This window comes from Pleurodeles waltl, chromosome 3_1, assembly GCF_031143425.1.
Source record: "Pleurodeles waltl isolate 20211129_DDA chromosome 3_1, aPleWal1.hap1.20221129, whole genome shotgun sequence".
In the NCBI taxonomy this organism is placed as follows: Eukaryota; Metazoa; Chordata; class Amphibia; order Caudata; family Salamandridae; genus Pleurodeles; species Pleurodeles waltl.
In genome coordinates, this window is record NC_090440.1 from 434,973,223 (window position 1) to 434,998,296 (window position 25,074).

General features: G+C 44.5%; 1 protein-coding gene across 4 annotated transcripts in view; it reads right to left on the bottom strand.

Moving 5' to 3' along the window:
- The window catches only part of ABHD2 (abhydrolase domain containing 2, acylglycerol lipase), a 210,508-nt gene that overhangs the window by 151,312 nt on the left and 34,122 nt on the right, over nucleotides 1-25,074 (bottom strand). For 3 of the 4 annotated variants that reach the window (XM_069222706.1, XM_069222705.1, XM_069222707.1), the window contains 2 exons: nucleotides 13,811-14,009; nucleotides 10,640-10,815 (listed from right to left, as the gene is read on the bottom strand). In XM_069222706.1, the coding sequence (XP_069078807.1) occupies nucleotides 10,640-10,815; nucleotides 13,811-14,004 (370 nt within the window). In that variant the 5' untranslated portion in view covers nucleotides 14,005-14,009. The remainder of the gene's footprint in view (nucleotides 1-10,639; nucleotides 10,816-13,810; nucleotides 14,010-25,074) is intronic. The other variant, XM_069222708.1, reaches the window with a different exon arrangement.

The window sequence follows — 25,074 nt, forward strand, 5'->3', positions numbered from 1 at the left end:
ACAAGAAGACAAATTCAGAAGCCAGGTAGTCTTTGGTGGCAGAAACCGCTAAGAGCTGTTGTGCCAGGGTAAGCACAAAATGCAGCATATGAGACAAGCTAGCAAGAAAGGGGTATAACTTAATCTACCACCTGACAGCAAGAAACAAATTTGTTCTAGCAACCTGAATAAAAATACTTGGTAGTTGGTTTCTGAGTAACTAACTTGACATCCACTACCTCTAAGATTCTCCCTGTGTACTATTCAGATCAAAAGGCTTTAAATGAAGACAAGAGAGTATGAAAAGTATGCCTGTGGTTAAGAACACCTTACTGGTAAGTTGGCTATCCACTCTAATCAACACAAACTGTGTAACAAACAAAATGCTTACTTGAAGCAGCATCTAAATAAGTATGGGAAAAAAACTACAATAATTCTCAGGTCTTAAAACTTGAGAAAAACATCTTTCATTTTAATGTAGCATTTTATCACACAAAAAAGAAAAATAATATCTGGGATTTATTTTTTTTAATGTTTTTTTATTGATTTAAAAAAAACGACAGACAGACAAGGAATACCAGCTGGACTATTTAACAACATCAATAGTCGACAAAGAGACACATTAGCTGTACTCAAACACAAGCACACGTAACAGGGCAGTAAATTGCAGAAGCACTACATGACAAAACAGTAATGAAACGGCGCAGGAGGGGTTATGAACCAGCAGATACAGATGATGAAGGGTCAAAGCTAGTATGAAGAGCCTTGTTTAAGGGTATAGAGATAACCTCGGAGAGGCTGCCAAATGTCTATGGGTCGAGATGTGGGGGAGGGTCGCAGGAGTTCATAATCTTCGCGGGCTATCACAATATGTTCTGCCCCTGAGCCACTCCGAGGAAGTGGGGACCCTGTCGTTGTCCCAGTGCAGAGCAATCTCACGCATGGCCAACAGAAGGGCAGGACCAGGTGAGATGGGCACAATCTGCCCCCAGGGAACGGCATTTAAGGCAGCTGTACGATCTATCGGGGTCAAATTTAGCAATACCAGATGGTGAAAGATAACAACAATTGAGGAATTTAAAGTGTAAAGTCTGTGTCAATAGGTCGTCATTGCACCTATTCTCAGCCCCTGTTCTCGGATTCCTAACATGGGTCAGGAGCCAGGACAGGTTTGGGTAGCCAGAATCACCTGCAAGAAGTGAGGGCACACATTAGCCCTGCACAATGGCATGGGGTATGGCTCCTGAAGGCAAACACTGACATACATTGGATGGGGACTCAGGATCACCTATAAGCCACACTCTGTGCCTCTGTAGTTGTGCAATCAGCTGTGGGACACTGCTGTTCCTCAGGACAAAGGCATCATGCACTGACCCAGGATACTTGGCAGTGACATGGGAGATGTACTGGTCAGCAAGGCACAGCATATGGACATTGAGAGAGTGGAAACTCTTCCTATTTAATACACTTGTTCTGGCCCGGGGGGGAGGGACGCTAAGGCAATATGGGTCCCGTCAGTGGCCCCAATAACATGTCGTATATGTCCCATTCCAACGAATCCAGTCTTCACAGTGTGTAAATCATCTACCTGGGGGAATGCGATGTAGGTGCACATGCGTTTAAGCAAGGTTGCCAAAACCCTTGCAAGCAGAATAGAGAACATTGGCTATGACATTCCTGCAGCTAAGCCCACTGTCACCTTGAAAGAACAAGTTGCCAGGAAATGGAGCACAGAGTACCTGCACAAGGGGGGGGGGGGGGGGGGGGGGGGGGGAGAGAGGGGAGGAGGGGGGGTTACTGTTGTGCAACGGATAGCAAGTAGCAGATCAGGCTCCAATTGTGCACACAGCTCTGTGACTGTGGCACTGTCCAGACGATAGGAGAGTATGATGTGCCTGTCCTCCAGTGTAGTCAAGTCCACAAGGAGACTGTACACAGGTCCTTGCAACCTCCTATTCCTCTGCAGTGGGTGGTACCCAGGGGACCAAAAAGTAAGAAGAGAGTGACAACAGCAACCATGAACACACTACAGCAGTGTACACAAAGCATGCTTGTATGCTCGACACTGGAATTGTCTAGGTGTGTACATTCAACTACAATGACGCACTTATTAATCTGTACATGTGTACTAGCATTAGAAAATGGGAACCGACTGTCCTGTATGCAGGGACAGGTGGAAGTGACCTCACTCTGCCGACGTTCGCGTCACGGCGGGAGGCGGTCTGCACCCTGTGCAATTCCTCATTGGCTAACCTGACCCTTCATGGAGTATGGGAACCAGTGATTATCAACGCCGGGGATGACTGTGTTCACCGCCACGGAAGTGAACACCATTTTTTTTCTACCACTTCACTTGATTCCTGACTTTCCACAGGACGACATCTCCACTGCATGTGCTGCTGCGACCTGTGTCTGGAACCTGCCATGGCCTGTGCAACAGTGGAAAGGGCCCCAGCCTTCATGTCGGGCGAGTTGGAGAGGCTCGTGGATGGGGCAGTTGTATGGGCCTCCAGACCAACAGGTGAGTACACCATGGGTACGCTGCATGTGATATGGCTGCATGGAGATGTGTGTGTGCAGTGTGTCATTTGGGGAGGGGGGATGGCTGGTGGCAGTGTTAATGCAGAGGTACAGGTCATATGAGTGCCTGATGAGGGGCAAATGAAGTTTGTAGGCCATTTGTGGGACAGGCTGGATTGTCCGATTCATGGTGTCCCACTGTTTGAGTTTCCTCTGCAGGTCCGCGCCCATCGGAAGAAGGGGTTGTGGCGTGCCATCGTCAAAGACGTGCGGACCCTGGCGGTCTATAGCAGGCGGAGCACCCACTGCAGGAAACGGTGGGAGGACCCGAGACACTGGGCCCCGAACACCACGGAGACCCAGCCGGGGACGGCTTCCCAACGAGGGAGGGGTGCCCGTCGGAACCTGACCACCCTGATGGCCCCCATACTCAGTGGCCAACCCAGAGCTGAATGGGCGCTTGAGGCCCTCAGATCAGCCACAAGGTGGTGAGTACAGTGTGTTTGACAACCATCTCTGATGCCTGGCATGGGATTTGTGTGCAGGGTACTATTCAGTGGATGCCCAAATATGCCAGTTTAGACACTGCTGTGTGGTCCAGCTTAGGTTAATTGGATGAAATGCATGTTTTTGATAGCTAGGTAGCTGGCTTTCTGTGGCAGACAGAGCTTAGTTGGTCCCAGTTGTTTTTTCAGATGGCAGTGTTTGGCTCCTACCTGCTGTGGTATTTAGCCAATGGTATGCCAGTGTGATCCATACTGCCCATTCTCAGTCTCAGTGTGTGACAGTGAAGTGTATGCCATCTGTTCTGTTGGCGCTGTGATTGACCCTGTGCTCCCTTTCTACCCCTGTCACCCTTTCCATGTGTGCATTAGCATGATGTGGCGAAGGAGCAGGGGCAACGGCGAGTGAGGGAGCAGAGTCCACCAACGCAAAGAGGACCAATGGGACGGAGGGCGAGGGGAGCACCATGGCGGGGGCTGGAGGTGATACCACTGACTAATTTCTCCTCCGATGGGAGCTCCCCGGTGGTGGCCGGCCCCTCTGGGACCACCCCAGCTACAGGTTCTACCACCACCCCCGTACCAACAGTGCCCTCCCAGTAACCCCCCCACTGAGTTGCTCATGCCCGCTCACCCAGGAGGGTGGGCATCTCCTTTGTCCCAGGCACCTCAGGCCCTGCCCCAGTCAACCCTGCTGCCCTCAGTGAGCAGGCTATTGAGATCCATCTCTGTAGGGCAGTCAACCGCAGTGCATGCCATCCAAGGGCTGGCATCCCAGATGCAGCAATGCAATGTCTTCCCTGGACGGCATTCACGGTGGCTTGGCATCTGTACAGAGATCGTTTCAGGCTCTGGCCTCTTCAATGACGGCAGCCACTGTCCCTGTCTCTTCTGCCCCCCTCCTCCAACTACCACTTCCCAGTCTCCTCACCCCAAACCCATCCCACACACATATCCAGACAAGCATGCACACAAAACAACACACAGACAAACACAGGCAGCACACTTCAGTCCACAAGCACTCACACAGCCAACACCCAGATGCACACACATCATCCACTGTCTACCCCTCCTCCTTCACCGTCACATCCCCACTCACAACTGCATCAACAGTCCCTGAACTTGCCACCTGCACAGCCTTGCCCAGTCACCACAACAGCAGAACCGCAGACATGCACCCCACACACCACATGCAGTCACCATCTCCAACTCATGCAGCACACCCACCTCACTTGCAGACACGACCACAACATACATACGCATGTCCTTTTTGATCTCCCCCACCATGTCTGCCCCCTCCAAAGACACACTAAAGCTCGCACTCAGACCCCCAACAGCCATCCACCTCACACATTGTCCGTGCATTGCACCCAAGTCTAGCACACCTCCTCCTCCTAGAATCACTCCCTCTACCTCCACTCTCATCCCTCCTCCCACATCCCATCCCATTGGTCCTAAGAAGCTTTTCCTTGCCTGCCTTGACCTCTTCCTTCCCCCTCCCCCGTCCTGCCCGTAAGAGGAAGGTCCAACCCCCCCAGCCCAGTACCTCAAGCACCCAGTCTGACACTGTTCCACTCCCAAAGTCTCCAGCTGCCACTAAGGGGCACATGAGTGCGACCCAGCCCCCACTGCCCCAAGGACACTCCTCCGCCCCAAAAACGGAGGGCTAAAGAGCCGACCCTCCCAAACACACAACCAAAACCATGGAGCAACCTCCAAAACCAAAGGCCTAGGTGCCCCCTCAAGAACCAGAGGCGAAGGAGCCCCCTACAGAATCATTGGGCAAGGAGCCCCCTACAGAATCATTGGGCAAGGAGCCCCCTACAGAAGCAGAGGACAAAGAGCTCCCCCCTCCAGAAGCAGAGGGAAAAGGGCAAAGAGCCGCCCCCTCTAGAACCAGTGGGCAAAGAGTCCCCCCCTCTAGAACCAGTGGGAAAAGAGTTCCCCCCCCTCCAGAACCAGTGGGCAAAGAGTCCCCCCCCCCCTCCAGAAGCAGTGGGCAAAGAGTTCCACCCCCTCCAGAAGCAGTGGGCAAAGAGTTCCACCCCCTCCAGAAGCAGTGGGCAAAGAGTCCCCCCCCTCCAGAAACAGTGGGCAAGGAGCCCCCCCACCCCCCTCCAGAACCAGTGGGCAAGGAGGCCCCTCCCAAAGAGAAGTGCCACACACCTGCCCCCTCAGGTGCCTGCCCATTTCCAACATGATGCCCCTGAAGAGTGGATTCCCGATGTTGTCAGGAGTCAAGTTGGGGCTTGGACTTTGCCCTCTGGGCATTAGAAACTTTGAACTGGCCTTTGGGCCTGCATGTAAATACGTAGTTGTGTAGGTTTTTGGATTTGGGCTTTTTATCCAACAGGATTACAGTGGTTAGAACAGAGGTATGTGTCCTGGCTTTCTTTGCTCCTGGGACCTGTTACAGTCGATTTACTCTGCAGCTGGTTCTGGGTGTGTGGTGTGTGTATGTTTGTATGGAGTGTGTGTTGTGCGTGTTTGTCACTCTCCCCTCCCTCCTTTGTGTGCTAGGCGGCTGTACTCACCATCATCATCTTCGTTGGTGTTCCAGGACGGCCATGGCGTAGTACAGCATCGGGAAGACCTGCAGTTCAGGTTCCATGGCGGCTGCAGACTCCTCTGTGTCCCTAGAGGGGAGTGTCTCCTTTTATGTGATGCGTTTCTGCCAGGCTTTTGGTGGTGTTGGTACCATCCCGGAAATCCTGGTGGTGTGCTGTCATAATATGGTGGGTGGATCCTTGTCTTCTACCCGCCTGTAAGTGGCTACCGCCGTGTTCGGTGGTTCTACAGCACTGGCGGTTGGTGTAGTACACTGGCTGTCTATGGGAGGGATATCTGGCATGGTCATTATTTGGCTGTCATTACTGCCGGCCTGGTGACCGTATTACCGGCGTGGTGGTCACCTGACCGCCAATGTCATAATGTGTGTCTATGTCCTCCGAGCCTCACCCACACACAGAGAACAGCATTTGCTTGACCTATTGGTACAACAAATCTATGGATCATACACAAGAGACTAGCTGGATCCCAGGCTGCAACTTCTGAATGGTACCTGTGCAAGCAGATGTGCTGTTGAGTAAAGGTCAGCTTCTCATCATAGCCTCTGGAGTGAGAGAGAATTTGGTTTCCTAAGGGCCCTCACTACTGAGCCTGGTGCACTTTTCCCTGATCTGTGACAACTGGATCCATCGCAAACCATTTGTCAGGCTGCAGATAAAAAGAAACTACCTCAACAACCCAGTAATTTTGCCTTCGCCACGGTTACAAGATCAGTTGCGAGGGCTTAATGGAGTACCTAGAAGAAAGATCAGAATGATCACTGATGGCTTGGGGAGGGCTTCATATCTCAAAATTGCAAAGGAAAGTCAGTATTGTATTAAGTGGCTAAGACTTTGTACTTTCCCCAAGATCTTTTTCCTAGTCATGAAGTCTAACTTTCGAAAGGGCTTGTGCACCCTTAGAGGTGCAGGTGAAAGAGGACTACGCACAAGGCTTAAAACTGGGAACTTTGCAGCATGTGTCACAAGAGACAAAGGAAAAAGCTGGAAAGGTATAAACAGCACAGTAAAAAAAATAACAAAAAATAAAAGTCTAACTGGTACCAGGCTGCCTGAAACTGCTTTAGTAACTTGCTGAATGTGAGAAAAAGTAGGGTAGGTTCTAATCCATACCATGCAGAAGAGAAAACAAGTGAAACTGCAAGAGCGCACTCACTTAAAGGGAAGTAGCAAGCAACCAGCAAGGTATACCTCAAAACTGACAGCAGCTTCCTGTCTCGCCACCAGGTGTTAGGAGACGCAGAAGTTGAGAATGGCAATGTGCTGGGATGTTAGAGTAAGACATGGTACCAAGAGCAGAAAAACATATATGGTAATGCTACAAGAAACCACCACAGCTTTTCTTTATCCCTCCAAGTTTAGTGACATACAACCTAGGTAACATTTTCTTAAGTCTTTTCCCCCTGAAAAAGTAAACAGTGTGGTTAACTATGAACCCCCAGAATTCTTCTTTCCTCTCACGTTTCAATGAATTCTTTGAATTTTTAAGGGGACCTTTTCCCATTTATTATACTCCTCTTCATATAGTCTGAGCATTTTGGTTTCTAATACCAATTATTTACTTATAAATATAGAGCCCTGAAGAAGTCGCTGGGGACTAGAAGAATTCCCCTTGACGAAACAAGTGTTGGCTCGACGTGGAGTGTACCTTCGTGGAGGATGCTGTAAAATTTAAAATTGTGACCTATTAAATTTCTGGACTGAATTGGACTTTATATTATTTGATGTGGAACCTCTTGATTGCATTCCTTTGAACATTACTCACTTTAATTTTTGACTTGTGTGATTTGAACTGTACTCAATTGAATTTTGACATACTTAATTTTACGCATGTAATAATTTCGGTAGGGGGGCCTCACCTTGTTTTAAACTATGAACCCCCAGGGTGCCTGGGGCGAGCTAGTCTCATCCTGTCACACGGTTCCTGAGTGCCCGGGACGAGACCCACTTGTCCTGCACCCGGCCCACGGGGGAAGCGCTAGCGCTCCCCCCGGGGGCCTCCCTCCCACATCCCCCAGTCAGGGATGGAAGGGAAATCGCTTCCCCTTCCACCCTTTCCTCCCCCCCCCAGTGACATCTGATGACGCCAGAGCGCAAATCGCTCACTGACCTCAGAGGACACCTCCGACTGTGCTTGAAGCATGCTTCCAGCGCAATCCCGGAAGAGAAATGCAAAAGCATTTCTCTTGCATTTCTCTTCTGATCAGGATGTGGGGCGGGAGAGGCATGAAAGAAAAGCCCTTTCCTTTCATGTCTTGCTCAGCATTTCTGCTGCCCGATCGTGATGCGACCAGGCAGCAGAAATGCCCACTTATATTCCAATAAGGGGAGCGGCTCTTGTCTAAGGGGCAAAATCATTTTTATGCCATTTCTGCCAACCCGAGACCCCAGGGATATATATATATTTTTATGTGTGGGGAGCGACCCCTTAGGCAAGGGTCGCTCCCCAGGGGCCAAATTATTTATAGGCCATTTCTATCACCCCTGGGGGCAGATAGGCATAATATAATTAGGCCTATCTGCTCCCAGGGGGAAGAAACCACTAGATACAAGGATTTTTTTTTTTTTTTTTAATCATACTTACGCATAAGGGGAGCGGCCCCATAGGCAAGGGCTGCTCTCCAGGGGGCCAAATTATTTTTGGGCCATTTCTGCCCCCCCCGCGGGCAGAGTGGCCTAATATGATTAGGCCAATCTGCCCCAGGGGTGGGGCAGAAACCTCTAGACACCAGATATATATATATATATATTATTTTTTTTTTTTTTACATTACTTTATGTTTTTATGTATGGGGAGCGATCCCTTAGGCAAGTGTTGCTCCCCTGGCGGGCAAATTGTATTTAGGCCATTTCTGCCCCCCCCCCCCCCTTGGGGGCAGATCGGCCTATTTTTGTTACGCCAATCTGTCCCCAAGGGAGGGGGGGGGGGGGGCAGAAACCACTAGACACCAGGGATTGGCGTGTGTGTTTTGTTTGGGGGGGGGGGGGGGGTAGCCCCTTGGGCAAGGGTCGCTCCCCATGGGGCACATTACTGTTGGCTCTATCTGCCCCCTTTGGGGGCAGATCAACCTATTTTTGGAAGGTCCATCTGCCCCCAAGGGGGGGGCAGAAAGCCCACCAGAGACCAGGGAAGATTTCTTTTTTCAAAATAAGAGGGTGGGGGTTACAGTCTTTCAGCTCCCCACCTGCACACTAAAACATCTTATCCCACGGCAAGCAAGAGGACATTTGATTCTTTTGGGTTTTGGTTTTATATTTGGGTCATGAGAGCTTGGTAACTCTCAAAATCGTCCCACTTGGAATGGTGAGGGCTGCACTTTTTTTTACTTTGGGACGCTGTCATGTAGAATAATCTTGATGTGTCCAGATAGTGTTTTGGGGCATTCCCGGTTGCGGGCGCTAGGCCTACCCACACAAGTGAGGTACCATTTTTATCGGGAGACTTGGGGGGGGGACACTGGGTGGAAGGAAATGTGTGGCTCCTCTTAGATTCCAGAACGTTCTGTCACCGAAATGAGAAGAAAAAGGTTTTTTTTGGCCAAATTTTGAGGTTTACAAAGGATTCTGGGTAACAGAACCTGGTTTGAGCCCCAAAAGTCACCCCATCTAGGATTCCCCTAGGTGTCTAGTTTTCAAAAATGCGCAGGTTTGGTAAGCTTCCCTAGGTGCCGGCTGACCTGGAGGCCAAACTATACAGCTAGGCACTTTGCAAAAAAAACACGTCAGATTTCAATGTAAAAATGTGATCTGTCCATGTTGTGTTTCCGGTCGCGAGCATTAGGGCTATCCACGCAAGTGAGGTAACATTTTTATCTGGAGACTTGGGGACAAAGAGAATAGTAAAACAAGTGTTATTGCCCCTTGTTTTTCTCTACATTTTTTCCTTCCAAATATAAGACAGTGTGTAAAAAAGATGTCTATTTGAGAAATGCCCAGTAATTCACATGCTAGTATGGGCACCCCGGAATTCAGAGATGTGCAAATAACCACTGCTTCTCAACAACTAATCTTGTGCCCATTTTGGAAATACAAAGGTTTTCTTCATACCTATTTTTCACTCTTTATATTTCAGCAAATGAATAGCTCTATACCAGGTACAGAATGAAAACCCATTGCAAGGTGCAGCTCATTTATTGGCTCTGGGTACCTAGGGTTCTAGATGAACCTACAAGCTCTATATATCCCCAGGTGTCCAGCAGACAAAACGGTATACTGCTTTCAAGAATCTGACATCGCAGGAAAATGTTACAGAGCAAAATGCGGAGATAAATTGATGTTTTTTTTCACCTCAATTTCAATATTTTTTCATTTCAGCTGTTATTTTCTGTAGGAAACCCTTGTAGGATCTACACAAATTACCCCTGACTGAATTCAGAATGTTGTCTACTTTTCAGTAATGTTTAGCTTTCTGGGATCCAGCATTGGTTTCACACTCATGCCTGTCACTAACTGGAAGGAGGCTGAAAGCACAAAAAAATAGTAAAAATGGGATATGTCCCAGTAAAATGCCAAAATTGTGTGGAAATTGGGGTTTTCTGATTCAAGTCTACCTGTTCCTGAAAGCTGGGAAGATGGGAATTTTAGCACCGCAAACCCTTTGTTGAGGCCATTTTCAGAGGAAGAAAAACACAAGCCTTGTTCTGCAGCCCTTTTCCCCCATTTAAAAAAATAAATAAATAAATAAATAAATTATATATATACACACACACACGTATATTTTCGCTGTATTCTGGCCAATTTATTGGTCTCCTTCAGGGGAACCCACAAGTGTGGGTACCTCTAGAATCCCTAGGATGTTGGAAAATAAAAAAAGGACGTAAATTTGGCGTGGGCAGCTTATGTGGACAAAAAGTTATGAGGGCCTAAGCGTGAACTGCCCCAAATAGCCAAAAAAAGGCCTGGCACCTCAGGGGGAAGAGGCCTGGCAGCGAAGGGGTAAAATTATGTGTACCCAAAAAAAAAAAGAAATCAAATAAATGTTTTTGTACAAAAATGTTCAGTCTGTTTGCAAGGGCATCTTCATTGCAAGCAAGAGGCTACAGATGTACACTGAGTCGGTGTGTATGCTTACCCCCAGTGCAATTCTCTTTTAGTGGCTCAAAGAGATCGAAAGTAGCTGTTGCTCCATCTGACATTGTGAGGAACTTGCGCAACCCACTTGGAGTTGGAGAGTTCACACGTCCCATCTTTCCATAGAGAGCAGTTTGAATATGTCCACTCTTTCCCCAAATCATAGGCGGAATGTACCTAAAATGAAAACAAAACAAGAATTATCAGCATTTGACAATTAAGTTATCAATACAAGCTATAAGTGATAAAGGGTATGATAGGTTAAGTGTGGCATAGCAGCGCTACTGATCAATGGGTTCTATAAAAGTGAAGAATTCTAATTTACTTTGGGATGTTATAGTCAAATCTCCTAAACTAATGAGGGAGACATTTTCAAATATTCACCACTCCTTTCCTTACCTAGCAATACCATCTCACCCTTTCTTCAGTTCATCTGAGAATGGAATGCAAGGATATCACCAACATCTGTTGCATTTTAGAGGGCACTTGACTTAGCAGTTCATGTTGGACTGCTGCCACTTGTGTAAGACCAAGACAAATAAGCAAATGGTTGACCCTCTCCTCTAGTGCAAAGCTTTTCCAACTAGCAGCTTATGAGTTACTGGTAGCTCTCCTACACAGAAGTAGCTCTACTGTGTCCATTTTCACAATCGTTTTGCAGAAGTCTTGTCCCACTGATTTTACCTCCCCCTGACCGCCTAGAAAGTGAGAACTATTTCAGCATATTTTCACATTTGTCTTACAAATCAGACCTCTTTTACCAATAACCCCATTAATTGATCAGGTGAAACGATCGGCAGTGACCAAAACATTTAGCTATTCCCCTCCTAGGTCTGGGGAAATGGGCCAAAAAAATGTAATTGCTTCTATTTGAATGTGCAATAAGAAGCTCTTTGAAAACTGTCAGCAGTTTGATCTAAATACCTGTTGACACCGACTTGGTCAAACCACAACTTAGCAAGCATTTTTCTAAAATCAAGTAGAGCTCCTTGTAGTCTCCACATCAGTACCATATCCTATACTAACGTACGTCAAGAAAGGAATGCAGACAAAAACGTCATTCAGCAAGATTTGCACTACTTCACTCTGAAAATGTTAATGAATCATGCCTGCTCTTGCAAATCCATTTCAGGCAACTGCTCTGCCTCAGTCACCACATAAAGGCACATTTTAGGCAAGCTCCACTACAAGACCTTTACAAAAGAGGGACCATATCAGCCTAGATGCTCCTTTTAGGAAACGCATCTCTCGGAGATTCGGAGATGTCATAAAGATGCTATGCTTGGAGACTTCCAAGTCAGAGCAAGCACTTGTGTTTTAATGAAGTTAGTATGTCCCGAGTTTCACAAACAACCTGTAAGCTAAAGTTGCTTGCCTTGCTCATCCTTCCATACTAAAACTTGTGTGTATGGGAGAAAAAACAAACTTGTTTCAAAGGAAGTGGGAGAACACAAATACTGCTACAGACCCCCGTAGCAATTTGGGTGTTACATTAGATAACACACACAAAGCCATAAGGAATGCTTAATACTTTAAAAAGCAAAGCAACAACTTACAACTTTTGTTTTAGAAAATGTTTTATGAATGTACATAGCTGTATTATGCAACCCAAACATTGACGGTATTTAAAAGCTAAATTTGCTCGTGCAGTGTCTTGTTGTTCCATCATATTTGGGTACAGCCTTTTTGCGTAGTTTAAGAAGACAGACTACCTGTATGAGACCGGTATTTGCTGTCTGATTTCAGCTCCCTCAGTCAAATTCACCTAGCGTTTGATCCTCTGAGGCACTCTTTCTTGCCCTGTTCATAAAATATTTAAGCTCAGAAAATCATCATCTGGCTGCCTGAAACATCTGACAAGGCTAGAGGGGTGAGTGATAAAAAGTTCAATTAAATCTGTGGAAAGCCAATTTGGATAAAACTCTAATTGGACAGAGTTTTAGTGAGCTATGGAGTACTGAAACAGATTACACCAGATTTAAAATTACGATACCAGTTTTGCTTAAAAACTGCTCCTTTTCTATGCACAAATACATTTTTCATAAAACGAGATTTACCAAATATATAACTGAAAACTACATTAGCTTAAATCCCCCGATTTATGTAAACCAATCAATGTCATACTGGATAACACAAATTCTTACCACAGCAACTAATGCTGCTCCCAAAAGCAAAAGTGAGTCTTTCTTAGTTCAAAGGGACATTTGAAAGGGACATTTATTCACTCACACGGCTGCTTATACGAAGCACTAATGAGAATATTTTTCACCTGTTCTCCATGTGTTGTTCTATGTAAACTGCATGGAAAGATTGGGTGAAACAACTGTTTAAGTCACACGGTCTTCACTCGAATCTTTCGAAATGTGTTCTAAAGGGAGGAGGGGATTCATATGTTGGACAGGAGTGTATAATGTTTTGGATTACGTGTAAATGCAATGGTAAACTACAATATGCACGCCACTTTGTTATGTTTTAGTAGTAAATCCCAAAGAGAAATTATAAATGGCGGATAAATTAGATAATTTTTTTGGCAGCTGCGTCTTGATATTGTGCATCCCTAATTCGATTGAACCACAACCTCGCTCTATTCTAAATAATATGGCAAAAAGCATAAAACTGCCTAAAACTGTGATCTGTAAATACCTTTCACATAAACGAGACAACCTAATATATTTTTATTCAAATATTATTCTGATGTGATGCATCTCTATTGATGTAGTGTATTTTATAGATGTGATGATGGTTTTATTTTTGGGTAATGTTTTAACATGGGACATACAATAGTTTTGGCTAAACGTGTACGAAAAATAAATGTATGTGCTGACTGGAACGGGAAAGTAATTATTGTGAAATACGTTAAAGCCCATGTTGAGCTATTTGATATTTAATGAAGTGCAGGAAAAATCTAGGTCATCGTATAACATATGCCACGGTGGTAACTGGACAGTGGTTAACAGCAAAAAGACATGTATCGATTGCTTATTGCAAATCTGTTCTAATAGACTGTAACAAAGTCCATCACTGTCCAGTTCAATAACTCACAGGGGGAGATGCGGGATTTAGTTCACGCACCAACTGAAAATTTTAGCGCATTTCCATCGTAAGATACGTAAAGATGCAATTAAAGCAAGTTTGGAAAAAAATATTTTAAAAACATACGGCAGAAACTTACTCTTTGGTCAGTAGAGGGCAGGATTTGAGAAGAAATCGGGACAGAGGTGTATCTTGAAATACAAGTTCAGGTGGAGCAGTTGGACTTTTCAAATTCAGGCAGCGAACAATAAAGTAAAGAACAGTAGCAACTGCTGCCAGTTTCACGCCGTCAAAGACAGCGGGCATTTCGGGCGTTTCCATCATCGCACTCATTTTGACTAAAGAGAAACAAAGGTATTATTTTGTGAATAACAGGAACACGGTACGAAAAGGTAGGAAGGCATTCAATAGCAAAATGTGCTTTACTAAAGTACAGTGACATGATACTCTCCAAATTTCATGCCAATTAGTATCAGAAGATTTATTCAAATATGACATCGATCTGAAAGACCAACATGGAGTACACAATTTCCTCAAGAGATAATGAGAATTCCCTGAAACGTTAATGACAAATTGGCATAGTATTATCTATTGCCATCAAACATTCCACAAAGGTTTGTTTTCAGAGTATTACCACACATGCTAATGCAGGCCTTAAGAAAACAAAAAGTTGATGGGTGGAAGGCTTGACGATCACATCCACTGGTAATTACTTGGTACATTTCTTGCCCACTATGCCATTCAAGACAGAAACCAGGCATATGAAAATCAGCCTTGGTCCTTCTCTATTTGGAGCAATCCAGAAAGTATCGCCAGGCCCGGTTCTCTTCAGAAGGGAACAAAAGGAACACCAGATCAATGTAGCCAATCTACAGCTCATCAGTGAGGTACAGACTGATTCTTAATGTAGTGAACCTGGCACCCACGTACGAGCCTACACTCGAATAGGCTTCACCAGAAGCACTCTATCCGCCCATGCCTAAATACTGCAGCCATGTGGCCTGGGCTGGTAGTGATAACTGCTGTTTATTACAGCTGGGCCGTGGAAGGCATATGGCAAGATGAAGGAGGGCATCACATGATGAAGCTAACACCAGAAGGTCTCTTTTCCCCCCTGGGGAGCGCTGCGAGCTGCCTGATAAGTATGATGCCTTTAAAGGAATCTGAATGCGGTGAAATCCAGAGATAGTCCCTTGCCAGTATCGCAACACATGTGATACTGGGAATGAAATCCCTAGTGACTACCCATGGCTGGGTCCCAATGGACAGTCAAGGTTTACCTTCCCTAGTGTGAGTAAGCACACATCCTGGAATTTCATTTAGTAACGTGCACACGAGTGGCGAGGGTTTGGCTGGAATTACCCTTTTGTCAGGTGGAGGGTATGCATCGAGGGGAAAATAATTCTTGGGAATACCAGTGCACCTTGCTGACATATCTAGGAAAAGGGGAAAACAACAAAGTAGCTAATAATTTAAACTGTGACTAAAATATGGATGAAGGTAGATTTACTAGTAAAAGCAAGAGTTACCTGCACACGAACCACTGAAAGAACAAGTTACTTACCTTAGGTAACACCTTATCTGGTAGAGAGACTACTTAGCCTCAGATTCCTTCTGAAACGCAGAGGGAAGACAATACTGCAGCTAGCCACCCTGGAGTGAATCCCATGGGGGTCGCAAAGAAACTCTGCACACACCACAGGCTTTGTTTCTAAATAAAGAATACTGGCAGCTGCATCTTATGAGAATCCTGCTGGGATATTTTTTTAAACTTTTTACTTTTGGCAATCTCCGCACATCTAATTTCTTACCACTTACATTCAAGTAGTTCTCAGGGGTGTCGAAGTTATTAAAATATCTACTTGCCCATGGGGCAGGTTCCTTCTTAAATCTACTTGTCCCTTTGGTGCCATGTAATGCAGCAACAAATTATGGCAGTAATCGCATTATGTAAGAGCTCTGATAATAGCCTCTCTGATTATGTCAGGGCTACTACTATAGTAGGGCTTGAATACTTTCAATTTCAATCCCTACTATAGCAATTCCCTTATTTTGCCACCTTCCCGCAGAGCTACATACTGGGGCTGGAGGAAGCAGTAAGCAATAGTTCCGGGGCTGGAATGCCTTTGAGTCTGCAAACCTACTAACTTGCAGGTTTAAGGATTTCACCAGCTCTTCTCTAATCTTTTCCCATAATGAGAAAGGTTGGAAATTTACACCTAACAAGGGCAGAAGCAGAAGTTCTTCCAGGTTTGGATGAAAAAAAAAAAAAAAAAGGGAGGTTGTTGGAGGGAAAGTGAACTTGTAAACGCTCAATATATTTTCACATGAACAAATCTTCACATGCATATTTGCCAGTACTAAAATATAGTTCACAAATATTTTCTAGGAGTACGATTTCCTGGTCTACTTCTGTAAGTTCTTGTGAATTCATGAAAGCCACTAATTCAAAGACATAGACCATGGGGGTACTTTAGTGACATTCTTTAAGAATTGGGTCCCTAATTAGGTCTGGCGTTAACAAAGACATTTTGTCCCAGATTCAAGAAAAGTGGTGCTTCACATCGTAAAACAGCACTTTTCTTGCACCCCCCCGTAACGCTACTTCTAAGATACAGCGCACCATGATGGAAATAGGTACAATAGTGTCAAACTTTTTATGCTATTGTGGTGCTTTGCTTCACTAGCGTCAAAACTTCGGACGCTAGTGGAGCAAATTGCAAGGAGGTCTATTGATTCCAAAAGGTGCATTCTTTTAATGTCTGCTTTAAGCAGGTATTAAAAATGACACCAAAAATGGCACAATAAAATCTTGTAGATTTCATTGTGCCATTTTTGCAGGCCTTCTTGTGCCACAACACCCCTTTGCATACATTATGCACGGCGCATGCATAATGTGGCACAAATGGTCACAAAGTGGCACAGTGATATGGTGCAGCATTTTTGGCAAACTAATGCCACATTAGCATCAGAAAAATTACGCTAATGTGGCGTTAGATGGCGCAAGGCCATCCTTAAATTTGGGCCTTTGTTTTTAATACACATCTATTTCTCTATCTATTGGCTGGCTTTACTGTGAGTGATTGCATTCTGCTCTTCAAAAAAGAGCATATTGGCACACAAAGTCGTTTTGTGCAGTGCAAGGAAACACTGTGGCAATCAGTGTCATAAAGAAACAGAAGGAGGTCCCCTTGCAAAGAATATGGAGGGCCCCTCACTCCAGACTAACTCACGGCAGGTGCTGTGCTGAGGGGGCTCCCTGGAAGGGGGCTGGGGGGGCTTTGTTATGCCACTAGTGGCAATGTGTGCTTTTTGAGACCAAAAATCTTTTCATTTTTGCCAGTGTTTGTTACAATTGTATGGGCCTGGCAGCTCCCACAACAATAAAGTGTTACAAAAACCATGTCAAAACAAGGCACGCAGAGAAAACCAAAAGACAGACACACACACACACACACACACACACACACACACACAAGTCAGATCGGTCTGTTTTGCCAGTGCTTGTTTATTTTTATGCTTCTCATAATCTTGTTGGAAATGGTTACACTGACTTTCCATTAGGAATATTTTTGGGAAATACTAGCAAGCTTCAAAGAAATAGCATCTTCCATAGAAGCAAAACATTTTTTTTCCCACTTGCATGTTTTTTCAGAACACTGAATTTTGAAAGCAAAAAAACAAAAAACAAAAAATCACTTTTGCTTACAAGCTGCTGCAAACATTTGCATCTAATCAGAGAGCATTCTGGACTAGACTTAGTCTTATACGTTAAACTTTTCAAACAAGTGTGTACACTTCTTTTTTTTTTACTGTAGCCACTGCCAGTAGTGCAGTGCGACCTCAAAACATTTATTTATATCACTCACCCTAATAATGAAGGCTTTTAATTAATGAACCATAAATACAAGTTCGAACAGCATTCACTTTTGGACACACATATTACCTCAACTGCAGACAATTCCCTTCTCTGTAAACTGGCAGCCAAAGGGTTTGTGCTGCAGGGGGTTGGTTGGGCCTACTTGTCCCAAGGACAAAATAAACATGAAAACGTGTTGCCCTTTACCCCAAACAATATGTCCCGGGCGTCGGGCAATAGGAATTCCACATTCCTGAATTCTGGATAGAACCCTGACTCCTAGATGTTGCACTGATCATTTGTTGGTCTATATGAAGGTGTATGACAGAACCACCATAATTACACACAAAAATGCACTTCCCAGTAGAACTCAGTGTAGCCTTATAAAAACGTCATAAGATGGTGGCAGGGGAGAGGAGTAGTCCCAATGGGGAGGGAGTAGCCCCTTCAGACAATCTGCAAAACCCAGCTGTCCGATGTTATGGACTGCCAGTGGGGCAGGTGATGGCAAATCCTGCTGCCAACTGGATGCCCATGATGGTATTAGGGCAGATTAGTAGGGTTTGGCTGTCGGAGGGGTGGTGGACTGACCTGACCACTGGCTGCCCAGCCCACATGCCCTTGGCCATGCAGATTATGGGAGGCATGCACGGCACTGCCAGACTGGTGGAAGAAAACATCTTCCACTAAAGCGTCTTTAGGGGAAACGTCCAGAATGCAAGGGGGGGTAATGTGCCATGAAGTACGTGTGACACAGAGGCTTGGATTACCAAGCTCTTTGGGGTAGGGTGCTGGATGAGGAAGTTAGGGTCCCCTGGAGCAGAGCTTTGGCAGCTGCCAATCGTTCTATTCACTGCAGGCCCTGTGCTGGGATTGGACCATGTCCCCAGTAGGATGTCAGTGAGGGCTTCGTGGAATGGCAGTAACAGTTCTGAAGAGGAGACTCCCAGTTGCAGCACCTCCGTCAAGACATTAGTCTTGACTTCCGAGGGTAGGCCAAGATCCAGGACCTTAGCTGCCCTCGGTAGCACCATGCCAAAGAATGCTCCCTCCTCCACTGCCACAGAAGGGAGAGAAAACATACCAGTATCCGAAAGACGAGGCGAAGTCGAAGATCTCTTCAAATTCTTCTTGTGGTGGTGGGACTTACCAGAGTGACCCAACGACAAACTGTGATAAAGATTTTGGGCTCTGCAACCGCTCCCAGGACCTTCCTCTCGATCGGGATCTGGATCATTTCAGAGTTACATGGCGAGCTGACAGGTGCTTTAAGGATCGCTCCCTCAAGGCCTTTGGGTTAACGGAAAGGCAATCAATGTAGGCCTTCGGGTCGTGGTCGCGCTCAAAGCACCTGAGGCATACAAGGTGCGAGTACGTCACCAACATCGATCGGTGATAGGTGCTGCAGGGTCTGAAGCTGGCCTTTCAGGAGGACATCCCTGATACACCAGGAGGAAAACACCTCAAAAAGGGTTGACAAAAAAAATCTAAAAAGTGAGTACGGGATAGTTCTCTTGATCTACTCTGAATGGCACAGAAAGGAAAGAACTAATGTTAGCGCACCTGGGTGGTGCCTATATAGGCACCGCGATACTCATGGACGATGTTGCCACACAGAGCCAAACAATGCCACCTACTGGTGCTCAGAGGTACCGCTCACGAAAAATCTTCTGGGAACCAGTCCAAAACCTGAGGATAATTCTAAGGTAAGGAATCTGTAGCTAGAAGTATCTATCAGATAAGGTCATTACTCCAATTGTTCCTTAGGTTGAAATAAAAAAGCTTTTAAACCACCCTGAATTCAGGAACATTACATTGAGCAAGTGTAACCTATGCACAATTTGTCACTTACTACATCACATAAACAAAAAAGCATGGTCAAGATACTAATTAGCAGTTTTTAAGTATGAATAAAAGTGTAGGTGTCTTGTGTAACACTGAAATACTGACAAAATGTTGCATATTTTGTATAATGTCTCTCCTTTCACTCACAAACAAGATAGAGGGCTGTAGTTTGATACTACAATGTAGCCTTTATTCCTTGGAAATTTAATGTAGGTCTACTGCACCCGTCGGTATTAAAGTGCTTTACATGGATCAATCAAGCACGTTAAAATTGAAAGTTCAGCTGGAATTGTGATAACTAGAGAGGTTAGAGCTAACAATGTCAAAGCTGAGGTCATTGGTAAAAAAGTGGAGATAGAAAACCGATAATATGCAAGTTCAGGATTAGTTCAAGCGAAGAGAAGTGTTTTCAGCAACTTCCTGAGAGAAAGCAGGAAAAATTCTTATATGGGGAGGAAAGGAGTTCTCCGACGGCAACTGAGTTTGAATTTTAGCATTTCTAGCTTTTTAGGTGTCTTTACTGCCGATTCCCCTTTTTCCACCAGGTATAGTCAGCAGTTTGGTTGGGTAAGGTAGATTCCCCTGGTGGAGAGCCTTACATGCAAGACAACATATTTAAGTTGCAACTTCAATAGAAGTGAGTCAAGTTACTCAAAAATAGAGAGATGTGGTCACATTTTGTCTTGATATAATGAGTTTGGGACGTGAATACCATCTTTGTTTGGGGCAAGCGATCCACGAGGAACACTGTTCAAGAAGACATGGTTGAGGTCTAGCCAAAACAGGATTATTCCATGCAGCTGTTTTCAAATGGTATGGGGAGAGAGGGTGCTCAGGAGGGGCTTGATTTTTTCACAAAGTGAGGAATAATTGGACAGACTAGGCTAGTTTACTGATGAATGGAGATGGCAATATACAGCTATTAATGGTGAATCCCAAAAATTTGACTTTGACAGAGAGGGGTAGAAAGCATCCAGTTTGAGTTAATCAAACTCTGTTCGATCACATTTTTTGTGCTTCGGTGTGATAAGGATCAGCTCTGTTTTTTCCACCTCTATACCAAATCTACAAAGTCAAGCTGCACGCAGTAGTACATTGAAAACCCTATGATTATAGTCTGAAGCAGTCAATCAAAGGAACGGTGCTGTGTTTTAGATAAAGATTTCCAGGCATAACTTCTGATTTATCAAGTGGGTGTTGAGTTTATTGCCTACAGATGACATACTGTCATGTGGTGCCTGGTTCGATCCAACTTGCCGGTCGAGATACAGAAGACGAACAATCTATTAGTCTAGCAACTCATCTCTTAGAAATACTTTATGCAAGTGCTGTGGGATATGTATTTAAAGTAAATTGTACCTTTTTTATGGAACATAGGCTTGGGCTGCAAGCACAGTCCAAACACAGATTGCAATGTATAGTAGTGTTTTCATCCAGTTACTGTCTAATCTGTCAGGTTTTATACTTAAGTAATGTATTCAGTGCTCAAATATATTACAGAAAAAAAGAGGTGAGTTGGTGAGAAAGGCAGGAAAGATGCATTTGGCATAGCTAGGAAAGCTTCACAAAAATCTTGGTTGAGATGTGGGGGGCTAAAACGGTGAAACGGAAAAGGGATTGGTTAACATGGCGAAGGATTAGAAAACTGGAAATTGATATATGCCAGCTCCAAAGTGAGATCTCACAATCCTTTGCATATGTACCCTGAACCGTGATCTCTACCAACTGTAACATCTACTTAACCTTGCTGCCAGGATTAAATGGGTTTTCCCTAGGGCGGCCCTCACCTGTGGGTGAATCAATCTTGGCAGCACCTATATTTCAAAGAGCAACTTTTCTCCAGAACAGAGAACCCCCCTTTTTGAAGGTCCTAAATTTGATGAGGATGAAGGGAACAGTAAATGATAGCCAACCCAGAGTCACAGTGATGAAATGTCCTCTACATGCATGAAAACAATTTTTTACTACCAAAGGAACCGAACCCTACTTTTTCCAGATCTGTACATAATGACCACTGCTCAAAGGGAGGAACTAAGAAAAGAGGCTTCAAAATTGTGGTGCTGTAGCTCCCGTCTCATTTTCTGTCCATACAGAAGTTGTGGTAGGAGTGAATTCATAGTCAATATTTCCTTAAGTTGAAGCAGTAAAAGTATTTGTGGGCAATCTCAAGCACCAGGCAATCAACAACTTCAGAGATGTGGTAGTGCGGAGACATTGTATCTTTGGGATTAATTCCAGATCTGTGGAGGTATAATTAATGTGAAAGAATATGGTGTCTGGAGCACTTTAGAGAGAAGAACTATTAAAGCCTACAATAAAAAGGAATCATCTGCTACGTGACTGGTTAATAAAACTGGAGGTTTTGGACCCTTGTTGGGCCTTTGTCCCATCTACCTCACACTATTAGGACTACATCAGTAGGCTGCATATTGAGATGAATGATTCATAGAAATATAGAGTGGACCCAGCCACCTCTTTTAAAACCACCATTGCCCGTGTCTGCTGTGGACACTCTTTCCATACACGTGCGGAGCCCTTTTAGTCACCCTCCCTATCTCTATTATAGCATTCTTCCAGTTAGGACAATCACCCCATAAGTTTGTTTTCTCTTTCTAATAGATGTCCAGGGCATTCTCACTATCCAAGCTAGGATGATGGAACAAATATTTCCCTTCTCATTTCGAGGACTTCTCTAATGACCGAACTGTGGTACAAAACAAGAACGCTAATATGGGTACATACAGAGCTCAAGATGTACTGCTGTGTGAATTGCTTTTATTGTTTGATGCCATTTAAATGAGGGGACATGTACAAAAGAGCCAGTCTAGTGCAGGATCCAAAATGGTTGGAGTTATTTTTTCTTCTCAAGATGTAAGTGCAGAGACCATGGACACCATACCATGTAAGATTCCAAGTAATTGTAAATGCCCAGGAGGTACTCCACTAACACTGGTCCTAATGACATTTGAATGACAACTGGCGAAGGATGCCTGGGCTCAAGATATGGACAGGTTTCCACACTGAGTGTAATGAGTCACCAGTGAAGTAGAGTTCCTCACCCCTTTCCAAACGAAGAATGCAACCTCAGATCAAGAGTGGAGGCTTTGGAAGCAAACTGTGCCACAGGCATTTTCTTAGGATCACCCAAGATGATTCCAGAGCAATCTGTTCTTTATAGAGTCAGCCCCTTCCCCATAAACACAAGTGATTATGGTCCAAGCTTAATGTAAGGGAATGGCGGTATGCGCTGAGCCAGTTTCTACTCTGAAGGGTGACACACTGGACAGATAAAAAAATCTTTGTGAACTGGCTTACTAATACCCTGGAACCCAGAGTTACCCAAAAACTTCCCAAATCAAACAATACCAAAATCACAGCCCCATGGTATACACGACAATTGATCCTGCTGAAGAGAGATGCTAAAAGAAGGAAAAGTGAATGGAGGAAGGCTGTCATATAATGACAGCAACATTTTATACAGACCATCCATAAAAAAAAATAAAAAAATAAAAAAAAAATAAAGACAAAAGAGCCATATGGCAGGCCAGATGCAACCATTTTAAGGAGAAAAAAGAAAATGCCCCTAATTTGTATAAGAAATTGCTCAAGGTAGTAAAGGATCTAATGAGTCTCCCTTCCTGCTGTAGAGCCCTCTCACCTTTTACTGAAGAATGCAATTAGTTAGCCAACTTCTTTCTGGATAAACTCAACAAAATCTGAAATCTATTACCGCCACCTACTACTCTTAATATGAACTCCCTGGTAAGGCAGTGGTCAGCCCCAAGCCTGGCGGCTTTCCCCGTCCTGAGTCAAGAAGATATGGAAACTACACTCGGGTCAATTAAGTCAGGATCCCAGGTAGATCCGGCCCAAACTGATATCCTAGCTCAGCGCAGCCCTTCTTTTATGGTCACTCTTCTGGACATCCTCAATAATTCCCAGAAAACGGGTTGTATTCCACAAAAATGGAAACATGCAATGATAAAACGCTCTGAAAAAAAATCTACAACAAATCCCCTGCTAGTTGAGAGCGACGGGCCTATTTCATTGCTTCTGGCAGCCAGTAAAATAATAGAAAAGCATGTTAATAAAAACCTGTCCAGTTTTTTGGAATCCTATGATATTCTTCATCCTACGCAGACAGACTTCAGGACAGGCTGTAGTACAGAAATGGCTTTGGTGATAGCTACAAAGGAACTTCGGCAATCCTAGATCAGGGAGGTTCAGCTGCCATAGTCATGCTGGATCTCAGTGTGGCAATAAACACCATATCACATCCTACCCTCATCCAGAGGACGATGGAATTTGGAATCATGGGAGATGCCATCAAATGTCTGAAAGCCTTTCTAGAGGACAGGAGTTTTCAAGTGTGTGAAGGGGCTCTGAATTCTGCCGTTCACTCCCACAAGGATACCCCCTTATACCCACACTTTTTAATCTGTATGTTCTCCCCCTTGCGGAAACCATACAGTCACATGGCTCTGCCCTAGTGTCATTAGCAGATGACACTCAGATTATCATGGTCCTCTCTCCAGAAGTAAGCTATTCTTCCACTCTACTTAAGACATGGCTTCACAAGGTTACATACCGGATGGCCGCAAGCAGTCTAAAACTTAGCGGCAACAAAATGGAGGTGCTTGTGACAGGCAATAACAGATCCACAAGGGTGTGGAGTTTAATAAAATATCTACTTGTCCATGGGACAGGCTGCTTCATAAATCTACCTGTCACGCAAAAAAATCCACCAATAAATGATGGCAACAATCTAATTACATACGAGCTCCGATAATAGCCTCCGATTATGCCAGCGCTCATACTACTTTAGGGTTTCAATTCAAGCAATTCCCTCATTTTGCCACCTTTCCACAGATCTACAAACTGGGGCTGGAGGTCGCACTAAGTAATAGTTCCAGGATTACAATGTTCGTTGGAGTCTGTGCAAATGAACTAACTTGCATGTTTCAGGGGTTTTCACCAGCTTTTCATATTGAGAAAGGTTGGAAATTTACTCCTGACAAGGGCAGAAATAAAACTTCAACAGTCGGAAAAAAAAGGAGTTGGAGGGAAAGTTAACCTGTAAACGCTTAACAGATTTTCAAATAAGCAAATCTACTAATTTATATTTGCTTGTGCTAAAATACAGTTCACAAATATTTTCTAAGAGTACGATTTCTTGCCTACTTCTGTAAATTACTGCAAATTCATGAAGGCTGTAAATCGGCACAAAAGCAAGGGCATATATCATAGGAACACTTTTGTGGCTTTATTTAAGGATTGAGTCCCTAAGAAGGTCTTGATTTAACCAAGAATTTGTTTTTATTAAAAATCTCTCCCTCCCTAAAAAAAGACTAGCTTCACTGTGAGGGACAACATTATGCTCATTCACAAGTAGCATATTGGCACACAAAGTAGTTTTGCTCAGTGCCACAGACTACTGTGGCAATGTGTCCTTTTTGAGATCAAAAATATAATTCCTTTTTGCCAATGTTTGTTATAAAGGTGCGGGCCTGGCGGCTCCCACAACAATAAAGTTTTACAAAAAGCATGTCACAACAAGCCACACATTGACAAAACCAAAAGGCTGACCACCAGCATCACACCTATTGACTTTGCCAATTATTGATTATTTTCATGTTTCACGTTGAAACGAGTTGCACTGATTTTTCCATTATGAAAATTTTTTGGGGAATACTAGCATG